General features: G+C 32.6%; 2 protein-coding genes across 2 annotated transcripts; one reads left to right on the plus strand and one right to left on the minus strand.

Moving 5' to 3' along the window:
* Positions 1–1322: 1322 nt before the first annotated feature.
* TRIADDRAFT_38171 (expressed hypothetical protein) lies at positions 1323–3411 on the minus strand (the record flags this gene model as incomplete). The annotated part of the gene is made up of 7 exons (XM_002115854.1): positions 1323–1499; positions 1624–1812; positions 1949–2040; positions 2134–2298; positions 2446–2508; positions 2863–2926; positions 3268–3411. The coding sequence occupies 7 exons, from the start codon at positions 3409–3411 to the stop codon at positions 1323–1325; spliced, it is 894 nt and encodes a 297-aa protein (XP_002115890.1).
* Positions 3412–5724: 2313 nt separating this feature from the next.
* On the plus strand, positions 5725–12860 carry TRIADDRAFT_59772 (uncharacterized protein; the record flags this gene model as incomplete). Its single annotated transcript, XM_002115716.1, has 13 exons — positions 5725–5761; positions 8980–9245; positions 9768–9911; positions 10279–10383; positions 10491–10541; positions 10670–10726; positions 10824–10916; positions 11055–11193; positions 11295–11422; positions 11747–11803; positions 11929–12000; positions 12074–12505; positions 12777–12860. The coding sequence occupies 13 exons, from the start codon at positions 5725–5727 to the stop codon at positions 12858–12860; spliced, it is 1665 nt and encodes a 554-aa protein (XP_002115752.1).
* Positions 12861–13559: the final 699 nt, after the last annotated feature.

The raw sequence follows: 13559 nt of genomic DNA on the forward strand, positions 1-13559 counted from the left end.
ATTAGGTTTTCTCTACTTATAATTATTACCAAAAAATCTAAGGCATATGCAACGGTTTAATGTAGCAGTTATTTTACGCCTTTAATACACTTGTATTTGCATTTGTACCGTAGTATTCGCAATTATATAATATAATTAATCAAACCGTGGTATTTATGTGCATTAAATCATTTTATAGATAATTAATTAAATTTTTCAATACGAATTGAGAAAGTAAACCTTTCTCTCACTTTTCTATAGAACTATAATTGTCAGATTAATGAGTGCTGCTGGTACTGGATTCTTTTATACAATGAGGAGGCCAAGGACAAGAGATAAGATGATACTTCGTAAATACGATCCGATAGGTGAGAAAGATCGCATAATTATATAATTAGTCAATGTTATTGAGTTACACCCTAGCATCAGCATTTATCTTTTGTGATGTTTAGTGGTAGCCTTCTATTAAACAATAATATAGTTAATATTTATTTACACTAGTTTATTCTAAGGGGTTTAGTGACGAATTTTTAGAATCGATGTCTACCATAAGTTCATAACTATATGTTATGCCTAACAATATTCCCTTCTTATGCTCTATTTAAAATTTGTTTATTTCTGTAGTTAAGCAGCATGTCCTCTTTGTAGAAACTAAGAAGAAATAATATGGGATACTTGATATAATTGAGCAAATGCCTTACGTGCCGTATATAGCACAAAATTAGCTGTCCTTACCAGCAAAGAGAGGAAATACCTCATATTTCTTCTTACTCTAATAGCTTGTATTGTATTGCCTGTCACTAAGGCATATTAGGTGAGCAATTAAAGCTGCCAGTATCACTCAGTTTCATGTGATATAGTTATCGCCAAGATTGTATATTAGCAAACAGCATTTTGTATTACGATTTTTCGAAGAATTGTCAAATGACCAAATTAATATCTTCGTTAAATTGAATTTGCACAATTAATAAAGATCCGTATTTAAAATATATCTAAATTTTATGAGTTAAATCAGCAAAAATCGCTTGATCTTGTTAAGACAACAGATGTAAATTAAACAAAGCGATATAAATTAGCTGTAATTTATACATTCTGAGTATGATAATATACTGTGAAAGCGCAATGTTTCATATACGTACTTTTGTATATGTTCGTTTTAACATAGGAAAAGGCTATATCATAACGCGACTCTTCTATTATGATCAGTCAGAATCGATACCATTGAACATCCACAGCAGTAACTTTACTATTAATAGATCAAGAAATAAGTTCTACTGTTGCTTTTGTACTGCAGTAACACGAGATCACTTTAGTCATTTCGATGTCGATGTTATAATTCGCAGTTACTGAAATAAATCTTTAGGTAAATCTTCTGCAGATGGATAGCTCTTTTGTGTTCCCTTTCTGCAAACGCTAACGGCTGCCACATGACAGGAACGCTTCACTATTTCGGCAAATAACAACTGCGGATGCTTTGCCATAAAGTATGCAATAGACCCAACAAACGCATCCCCAGCACCCTATTTCATTGCATTATTTACATAAATCATATTAAATGAAAGCCGCATAAACGTTTACTTATAAATACTACAGTTATTAGATACGCTAATGCCTGCGTATCTCAAATTCGTCGATATACTCAACTGTTGTGTCAACTGCCTTCACGCTGACACCTTCTACATGTACTGGAGGTTTACCATCTTTGCCTGCAATCACGGCGCCTTGCTTACCGAGGGTTATCAAAACGTATTCAGGACCTTTTTCAGCTAATATGCAAGCAGATTTCTTAGCCTCATCAACGTTACTTACAGCCAAACCAGTCATAATCTCGGTCTATTGTAATCATGAAAAGAATCTCAATAGTTTAACAGTTTATCAATTGATGCGAACAGGCGTATCACGAAATCTTAATCTTAAATCACGATGGTTGATATTTTGTAATTCGATTTATTAAATAAAGCTACGCTACCTCGGTTTCGTTTAAACACAATATATCTACAAATTTGAAAATAGAGACATCGAGATCCTTATTTGCAGGAGCAGTATTCAAGATTGTTTTTGCTAAGTTGAAGTTTTCCATTTAAACAAATTACATCTTTAGTTTAGGATTACATCAAAAATACCTAAAAAATTGTACAACATAAATAAACCAACCACCAAACTCTTTAGCTGTCTTGAGAGCAGCATAGACCGATTCCAGTGGTATTTCCAACTGGCAGGCAACAACTTTAGCATTAGACATCATATTACCCGCCGCTTTCACATCATCGATGGATAGCAACTTATTAGCTCCAGATACTATCACAATACTATTTTCTCCTAATTAGGTTCCAAAATGCCAGTATTTAACTCTTTGAGACACAGTATAGTATAAGCACGAAATACTTTAAACAAAACGGTTTGCAAAGATATATACTTGTTTTGAGCTGTTTTAACACAATATCTACCCATGGACAATGACTGTACCTTCATCATTCACGATTATTGGTGCTACTCCGGTTGATATATTACTAGTAACCATCACTTTTGCTATAATTATAATTAAATTAAAGCAGATGCGATAAAACACTTAATTCATATTATATGAAAAAGTTAAGGAGATGACAAATGAACTCAATGCGAAAGTTGTTCGAGTAACAGTAATAAGACATGTGCATGTATAGTTGATTTGTATCTATAATTATAATGTATAATTAAGTGAAGAATGGATAAACTGTTTATTCATTCTCTATAATAACTTACAGATAAATATGCATTTAAAATGTAGTATACTCGTAAAATGCAGTACTTCTAGCAGTTTTCGCTATAATGTGCTTACATAAATAATTAGCTACAATAATACTGTACGGGAGTATACTTTGATAAACATTTTCATTTTCTTACATATATCCACTCCATTCTCTTTAAAGTTCTCTATGGTAGAACTTCCAAAGGTATCATCACCCACCTGTTGATATTGGTAACATTAATATTCTTATAACTAACAAATGAACGTTAATTAAGATGTAAATACATAGAGGTCAAAATAAAGAATTCTTGAGATATACACGTTTATACTGTGACTAATTTGTTATTTAATGATATTGTCTGTAGTATACTAGTTATTATTAGAGTCGTAAGAAATTAATTTATGGTTAATATTGTACTGCTATTGGGTGAACGAGTGCTGTTGTAAAATAAAAGAAAATCCGATACCGATATAATGAAATCACCATACATGTATATGCTGAAAGGTATATTACTCTATCGTAGCGTGTGGTAAATGAGCTATCAAGTTTAGTAATTTACCCTTGCAATCATAGCTGTAGTCGCTCCTAGTTTTGCTGCCATGATACACTGATTGGCTCCTTTACCACCAAATCCAACTTCAAATTTGTGGCCCTCGATTGTCTCACCGGGTTTTGGCATTCTTGAGACATAGCTGCAACACATGCAGTACGTATGCTTATAAGTAACAAGGTTCAGATTAAACTTTAAAATTTGACATTTAAATCAAAGGTTCTGGTCAATCATACAATTATTAGCACACAATGAGTGTGATCTGTATGTACTGCATGTGTATGTATGGCTCTCAATTTTGCATGAGAGTCTGTAACCTACTGGATTTAACGCATACTGAAAGCTTCAACTAAATTATAGTATATTATTATCAATAAAGCGAATAAGCAGCTTCATTTTCTTTTGCTAGACAGAGCAGAATTTTGCTGCCTACTGTATGTAAGTTATTTCTTTATTTTAGAATCTTTGGTTAGAACAAGTACGGCACCTTGTACAATGCAGTATGTCGAATTACCTGATTAAATCGGTGTTGCAAGATCCGACAGCAACAACATCGAAATATCTTTCGCTCGCCATCATGCAAATTGAGTCACTAAATACAGTAATTTAAAATAAGGAACGAAGAACAAAAGTCCTTGCAGTGTAGATGTACTTTTAGATACTGTACTGTACTGTACCTCTAGGCGGGCCTCTACTGTACCGTACACAGGTCTAGTGTACTGTACAGTACTGTACGGTACAGTCGCAAATACACATCGTAAATATAGTACAGTACAGTACTGTACAGTATGACAACTATACTGTACACTGTACAGTAGATCATACGAGTATATTCTTTATGGTTAATAATATCTCAGTTGAGAGAGGGGGTAACCAATGATTCAAACAACCTTCGCTATACTTTACTGTACTCGTACTGATATGGTCTTCTGTACAGTGTACAGTACAGAAGACCACAGGTTCTGTACTGAACCGTACAGTACATTTGTTCTGTGCAGTATTGTACGTCACACCGGTCCCTAATGAGTATGACGTGGCCTGAAGCATAAGCGAATGACTAATGACGCATCGCATTATGGATGATCGTATGTTTAGTATTTTTACGGTCACCGTACAAGAGGTTTAGTATGTACTGTACTAAATATGATACTGAATCTATATACAGTACAGTACATTATGCACTTCTACAGTATCATACTGCACTGTACTGTCTCGCATGGCAAATTCAGTTTAAATTTACCTCGCTAACGTCATTTTTCCCCAATTTTAGTTTCTGAATGGGCAGTACTGTATGTACTGTTCAGTACAGGACTACTGTAGCACCAGCCATGCTGTCACTTAAGGCACTGTCTGTACAAATGCATTACAGTATCTGCCCAGTATAGTATTTTACTGTTATTTACATTTCGTTATCGTCAAGTTCAAGTTTCAATCAGCCACTCACCCTGTGCTACAGTGATCCGCCAGTTGGATTCTGTACTGTACTGTAGATATAGAATCAGTGAATAAATAAAATCTGAAGCAGACGATGATAAAATCGGACACCCACTTTTAATCGTAAAGTGTAAACAGTAAGTAGTTACTGCTTCATCAATCGTTTTCGGTGTAGTAAAATTCGTCATAGCATCACCATATTTCATTTATCCAACTTTAATTACTTCATCCATCCTTGCTCCTATCAACAATCATCGATTGATTGATTGGATTGATCGTAACATCCACCACCCGGTAGGTAACCTCGTTTTTGATATTAGAAAACGCACTAGCCAAACAAGGTAGTTGACTAAATTGACTGTGTCACGTATAGAATTTGAAACGTTATACTGCATCAACGTCCACTGTGCAGCATGTTACAAATCGTGTACTAGACTTGGAGAATTTTCTAACCTATAAATATTGCTTAAGTTAGTCGTATGATAGATTTCACTGTACAGGACATCGACTAGGTCTACTATTATTTTACTGGCAGTCTCTGATGAGAATAAATTCGTCATCTTTGGGTTACGCTTGCTTTTAGATTATAGTAGTCGTTCATCCTGAAAAAGATAACGGTGTTTAGTACTGGATTATGTAATGTACATTATACAGTCTACATTTAGGTTGATCATAGTCTTGTAATATGGAATAAAAGAATGCTGCACGTAGAACTACTCTAGTTACTGTCCGTAGTTCTACATGTTCTATTGCGATCACACTAACATCACAAATGTGAAGATGAATATTATATCAAATTGACTACCCCATTTTCCTTCTTGATTTATACACTGCCTATTAGTTAATGTGTCTTAAAACTATTTTATCCTTGATCTTTCAATCGATCAGTCCAATCCGATCGACGACACTATAGTCATTACAACGGAAAAATCGCTACTTGTAGCTATCGACTTTCCTTTTCAACTTCCTACACTTGGCAACCACTGCTCTTCAACGTATAGACTTAACAGTTTGTCTCAGTAGTCTCACAATATGGTTAACGAAAGCCTCGAATCGAAGGAGAATAACGGTAAGACTGAATATACTAGTATAGACCATTATTTGTAAAAGTTTCGTTATTTGATTGAAGATTTAATTTTGCTATTTGGATATTGCAAGTCGTTTTAAATATCATCAGTGAATGTTAACGTGTTGCATACTGCAATAAGGATGGAATATGAGTAATCCATTTCTAAATCTGATCTTTCTCTATTAATAAATTATTCATGTACGCGAAGTATACTTTCCTTAATTGCGAGCTTCGATTTTTACTGATTTACCTTGCTATATACTGTATAATTGCATATCATGACGATGAAGTAATACTGACGTAGAGAATATATTACTTTAACGTAAAACAAAGATATAAATACTATTTATGGTGCAGAAAATCGACTTTTGCTTCGATTAATCTCTCTACGATAGTAGTTCTATAATAACCGTAGATTGTTATCAGAGATCTATGCATATATATACAATACAGTATTTTGATGCTTAATCCTTTCATTAAATACATATTCATAGTACTGTATGTTATATGTATAATACTGTATTTAAAAATCACACAAGTTGAATTCCTTTTTTATGGACCGCACTTACCCTTTTTAAGTAAATTAAAAAGAATGAATTACGGTAACAGTCCCCTAAATTAAGTATTTACGGCTAACACAATAATCCTGTATTTGCCCATCAGATTTAAAGAAACCACGATTATATCTAACATATAAATTATACTATTAATCAAATACTGTATAAATGACACAAAAATAGCAACTTACTTCCATGTTACAATGATTCTCGTATTCTTCTGAAAAAGATGAAGCAAATACAGTATTACTTGTGCATTACCGGCGTATATCTGGATTTTTATTTTTTTGGTTCCGGCGAAACAGCTATTATTGTAATGTTTGATGATATTTTCGACTTTCACATTTTATGAATGCAATAGTGAGAACCAAAGTTTCAGTACTCTAACTAGAACAAACGGTATCGCAATACTGTATTGCTCATCGTTACACCCCTAAAAGTACATGCATAGTAGTGGTTAATAACTCTAAAAATGCACCCTTGCGTGCAATTGTGCATCGTATGGAGATTTTCGAGAGAATACGTAGTCTAACATCTGAGAACTCCTTCTTTAATGTTGATATTATTTTAAAATGGTAAACGAGAGTACACTCACTTATTATGTTCGCTGTTACTCCTTCAATTAATTACCAGGAACTTCTTACGTGCAAATTTCACAGTTGCAATTGAATTTCTTTCATCATCTACTCCGACCGTTAGTTGTCTCTAATAATCTTCACATCAAATACTGCACAGTAGGTATCTGCGGTACTGTACGTGTATAACGTCTGATTATAATTAGTGTTAATAAAGATTTAGCAGATTCAGCAGCATGGTGTGCTTATTGGTTGAATGATACTGTACTTTATTGCCATATTTTCTGTTATAGACCGTTATTATTAACATTAATCGGTTGACGCAAATCATTACAGATTGTCCTAACATATATTGTAGAACATACAGTATTATTTGAGTAATTACAAGTACTGAGTATTCTTTTTTTTTCATCATTATTTATTGATTCACGTATCAGATTATGATAATATCATGATACTCATTCTATACACGAGAACTAAAAATGATGTAACAATTGAACATTTGCAAATTTTGACTGGTAGTAGTTTTATAGCGCATTTGTTTTGAGTCGTACCACTACATCAATATCTGATTTTGAATGCTTTACCGTAGACTGTATACAAAGTTTGAGTTCTACTGTACTGTATTGTACAGTATATCGAAGCGCTTTGCAACCACTAATCTTTAATTTGAAATGACAATACGGTTCTAGTCAAGTTGGTAGGAACTGAAAATCCGTAAAGTGCTACAGAAATTGACGTACCCTGTTCAATGCATAGTACTGTATAGGACTCGTTTCTAATACGACATGAACCATCATCATTTTATTAAATATAATATATCACCCGTTGATACTATTAGAACCTTTGGCTTACGTAAATTGCTTACTATTATACTCTAAGGTCTGTGTAACAGCGATTGATACATTTAAACAATACAAGAAAAGAATTCCAGCAGTAGTCTCCCATGGATCTATGTAATTGCACAATATTTATTTGAGATATGATAATTAAACCTGACTCGACATCGCTAATAATGAAGATCCAGCGCCTTTTACTCATACTGAATACGCCTGCTTAAGAAAGTGTTATATGTGTCGGATTTTAAATACAGTAGATACTTAAAAAGCCTAAATAACAGCACCTTCTGTCAACTCCCGTGATGCGTCATTGATAAGGATAGTGATTGAAAATAACGATTTGTTAAGCTGCAGATTTATCAGTTTCCTAACTACAGGATAACTAGTAATAAATCCTATGTTTTACCACATAAATATCTATTGCATAGCATCAGTACACGTCAGACACTTGACTTTACAAATATTCCCTATATTTTAATCGATATTTAATTGCTTTCTCGTAATTTGAGAAATAATTCAATACTTTGTTAATATCAGGATAAATTACGTATTATACTACGGTATTGTGTAAAAATTTATGTTATCCAATGAAAGTTTTGTTAATGGTCCTCAAGGATACGAAAGAGCATCGTGCTTAACGATTTAATTGTAGTCAAGGAATCGGAATGTTATTTATCTACCTTAAGTAATAACCTATAAAAATTACAGTAAAGTAAGAATAAATAACAATAAAATTAAATCTAAAGTTTTATTGGAAAATTATTGATCCTAAAGAATGAGTAACACTATACGTAATAATTTATATATAAATTATTCTAACCGTCTCATTTCGTGCCTGTTATGTGTACAATATATTTAATTTTAACTCATCAAATTACTTTCTGTTCGACGAATTCACTAAATCTATCGTACAGTGTAGATATCAACCTAATAAAAATAAAAATATGAAATTGAAGACGCTACAGTTATCTAAGACGTGCAATAATAAATTTTCTCCCTTTCGATCATAAATATTGCGATCAATCTATAGCATCTAATGATTAGAAAACTGCATAACATTCTTTCTGCTTATAAATAAATGCAGTATGCATACATTCGAGAAGGATTTTCTCGGAAATTTGTAAATGTATCCTACAACCATCATGATATCATCGTTACCAACTCATGAGATCATTTACTAGATAGATTTTATTTATCGGTGCTAACTTGTTTTTGTGACACTAAAGTTTAGTTTTTATACTCTATAGACCAGGCTGGTAAAACAGTGCAAATTAATGGCAATGGTCATGAGAAAAATCATGATGCTGAAGATAACGGTCATCATGGCAAGCCGGTACAAATTGTCATAAGTGAATCCGAACACAGTTTTCGCTTAAATGAGACTGCTCTTGAAAATATACTACTCCAAAGCGACATTCAAAATAAGAAAGTAGTTGTGATATCCGTTGCAGGAGCCTATCGGAAAGGCAAATCGTTTTTACTGGATTTCTTCCTCAGATACTTAGAAAGAAATGTAAGCTAATCGTCATGTATTACTTAGTAATTGCCAATATATAGTTAGCCTAATTTTGCTAGCAAATATATTACGAGGAATATCAATTGATCATTCACTGCCTACCTAAAGCGTTGAAACAGAGTATTCTTCAAGTAACTCTAAATGGTCAAAATGATGCTGATAGTCAAATTAAATCCTTGTGCATTAGGTTGCATACTTTAAGCCGAGTATTAAAATACTACATGTAAATGAGTCATTCAGTGTATTGATCAGTAATCAATTGTTTACTTCGAGTTTTTAACGTCCTGCAATAATTTTGCATAGTGCTATAACTACTATTGAAGTTGTTTTGAAATATCATTCTCTCTGTTAATTTTAAATAGATACACACCAATAAAATTTTATAGTTCTGATCTGAAAATACAATATTACGAAATCAAAAAACAACAATATTAATCATTGTGACTTCTAATTGAATTGTAGCAACCTTACTAACAATTATGGCGTATTAAACGTATTCTATTTATTAATATCAAACAGAATGATAAAACGACTGACGACTGGCTAGGTAAGGACGATGAGGTTCTTACTGGCTTTCCTTGGCGAGGTGGTTCTCAACGTGAAACTACTGGTATATTATTATGGGATAAACCATTTCTGTGCGAATTACCCGACGGAGAAGAAGTATGTTTTTCTACGTTACTATGAAAAATGTCACCAAGGAGGTGCAAATTTCATCAATTGTGTATGCGAATTTTTAATAAGCTCTCTTGAAATGAATACAGTAGTTGTGTGAGCATTCAAACTACAAATATGTACATACGAAGAGTATATCCATTCATTGTTATATCTACGGGTATATTATTTTTAACGATTACTGAATAATTACGATGTACGGCCTCATTACATTATATCTTTATTAATGAATCATAATTATGATTGCTCTCGTAATTTCTGGAATGTAGCCTACTATTTTTGTGTAAATTTCATTTTCCCTTTTTTATCTTATTTACAACGGCGAAAATTTTCGTATATTTTATACTACTATTAGGTTGTTGTATTGATAATGGATACACAGGGTGCATTTGATAAACAATCTACGATTAAGGATTGTGCAGTTATTTTTGCCCTAAGCACGATGATAAGTTCGGTCCAGGTAATTGATCATTCTATTTACTGAGAGAATGTTATTCGTAAGATAACATTTAAGTAATTTAACGCCAAACTTAGTGATTTTATCAAATTTTTTAACTTATCACATAGATCTATAACATTTCACAAAATATCCAGGAAGACCATCTACAACACTTACAGGTTAAAATAAATTTATTGATTTAAATTAATAGTGAATTTAACTACAAAATGGGGAGTTACTCTTAAATCTAAGCTGTGCTTCAAAAACATAATAGTCGTATTATTTACGTTATCATTTGATCTAACAGATATTTACGGAGTACGGACGTGTAGCTTTAGAAGATAATAACTGTAAACCATTTCAGGTAATATCTATAAACAAAATTACCCTAAATCTATGCATACATCAGCTTCAATTAGATTACTCTGTAATTTATATTGCGTTGCTCCTGAAACGTTAAGGTCTTGCAATTTCTGGTAAGGGACTGGAGTTACCCTTACGAGTATCCATATGGCGAAAAAGGTGGTGCAGATTTATTAAAGGAAAGATTAGAGGTAAACTATTGAAGTCCCTAATCATGAAGTCACTCATATCATATAAATATTTCAAACTACCATTATTACAATTACTTATCTTTTAATCATTTTCGTAGCTCGTAGTTAAACTCCATATTATACATCCTTGCACTTTAGATATCACCTGAGCAACATGAAGAATTACGACAGCTTCGGCAGCATATTCACTCGTGCTATGAACAACTGAATTGCTTCTTAATGCCTCATCCTGGATTTGTTGTCTCAACAAATCCAAATTTTAAGGGTCGTTTATCAGGTAATTTAATACGGTATCTTCTTAATAGAATGGTAAATTTTCATGACGATATCAAATGTAGCTCATTTGATTATCAAATTATTCCAAAAAATAATTGTTAGATATCCAGCCTGAGTTCCGAGATTGTGTAAAATCACTAGTGGGTTCAATTCTTGCTCCTGAAAACTTGATCGTTAAGAAGATCAGCGGATGTAAACTTACATGTAAAGATCTTCTAAACTACTTTAAGGTAAATTGATGTGCAATAAAATTGAATCTTTCTAAGTAAGCTTTACCTATTGAAAAGTCTTTGATGTTCTGCTGTGACACCTAGAACTGCTTATCTAGTACATACAAGAAAAAATAAAATTTAAACTATGTTTCTCTTGTCTTATACATACTTATCATATCCCTTATCACATATACGTGAATAAAATCGATAAAGCTGTCAGCACCATTTGAAGTTGATGGCTATTGTTGCTTTTACTATTATATTCGTGTAATGTCTTCGTAATTTACTTGCGAGGGTACCTAAATGGCTAATTCTGATATTTCTTTCGAATTTTTTCTATAGGCATATATGGAAATTTATCAGGGCGATGGCCTCCCTGATCCCAAATCCATGTTCCAGGTTTATTGATACAGCAATATTATCTTTTTTGAACTCTTGCATCAATAAATGGTGTTGTCGTTATCAGTAGCATACATTTTACCCTTTTGTAATTCTGTTTTAAATATAACACTTACCAAAATTAGGCAACCGCAGAGGCTAGTAATGTAACTGCCTATGGTAAAGCCAAAGAATACTATTCGAAAGAAATGGATAAGGTATGGATAATATTTACTATGTCCCTAAGTAGCTTACAGCTATTTATTAATTTAAGAGGTTAATCACTTCTAGATTTGCGGCCCAAGCTCTCCTTTTATGAAGTTAGAAATACTTAAAAGTAAGCATGAAGATATTAAAGTGGAATCTATAAAGCAATTTAAAACCGTACGAAAGATGGGTGGAGATGCTTATAGTCAAAAGTATTTAGAAAAATTAACCAAAGAAATTGATGAGGCTTTCGAAAGATATGAAGTAGAAAATGAAAGTAAAAATGTTCTGAACATCTTTCGCACACCGATAACGTTAGCGGTGATGATGGTAGTTCTATACCTATTATCCGGAATACTGGAATTTGCCGCGTTAAGGATGCTATCGAACTTAGTTGATTTATGCACAACCTTAGTCTTTTTCGCTATCAGTTTATGGTCTTACATAAGATATACTGGTAAATATACCGCAGTTGGTGGAAAAATTGATGACGTTGCTAATGCTATTTGGGAACAAGTGAGTTCATTTTAATATTTTAGTATACATAAGTTATTACATTTTTTTGGAATATGGTATACTGTAAATGTAAGAAAATGGTAAACATTTTACCTAGTAGACTCTATACAAGGACTATTAATTATAACTTTAATCGTAAAAGGTCACAGTTATAATATGTTTAGGTATTATAAACTACCATAACCTATATGCGAATAGTTATTCATTGTTACTTAAGGCCCTAGAATTATTATTAATTAATTATCCTTCATTGACTGCACTTCTACTTTAGGCTCTTGAAAGTGTTATGACATTTTTGGCCCAGAAAAGTACAGAGGCTTTAACAAAGAACATTCAAACGAAAAAAAATCAATAGCAATAATATATTGTTCACTAATCACGGAAACGCTAGAAATTTTAACTCCTTAAATTTATGTCAGAATATTATTGCTTATTTCTCTGTATTTACACCGGAGATAATATATGATTACTTAAATCTGATGAAATATAGCAGCATCCAGTATCGATAGACTGATGATACCCTTATATCTGCGTTGGAATTGAAAGACTTACTGTACCTTTAGCTTCAATAACTTTACTAATTATCGTCAGTTTCATAACCAAAACGATATTATAAGTACAGTATAAATATGAAATACGAAAGAATTATATTCGCTCCTGTCATTATCAGTAGTCTTGCCCTGGTGACACGCTCATTAAGTGTAAACGTATTATCATCCGTACATCGAGCTACGAGAATATATCATGCTTATTTTTGCTATACTGGCTGTGTACAAGATTCTACTTTTAATATACCGATGGTTCGGTATTGCTACCGTCTTTGTTCTTATAGAAATTTCATGTCTAGTACTACAGATGATAGATATAAATTCTTTCACGTTGAATGTTATCCAAAATAATTTGATATGCTTTATACATACGAGTATATAACAGTTATTATAACTGCTTAAATTTTGCTAGTTCTATAGCTTATATAATCGAGGAGTTTTTATGTGTTTGTTTTTAGGTGTAAAGCTCTGAACATCTCTATTTGCTGTATCGCCATGTTTTGAAG

This window comes from Trichoplax adhaerens, genomic scaffold (assembly GCF_000150275.1).
Source record: "Trichoplax adhaerens TRIADscaffold_12 genomic scaffold, whole genome shotgun sequence".
NCBI classification, from domain to species: Eukaryota; Metazoa; Placozoa; class Uniplacotomia; order Trichoplacea; family Trichoplacidae; genus Trichoplax; species Trichoplax adhaerens.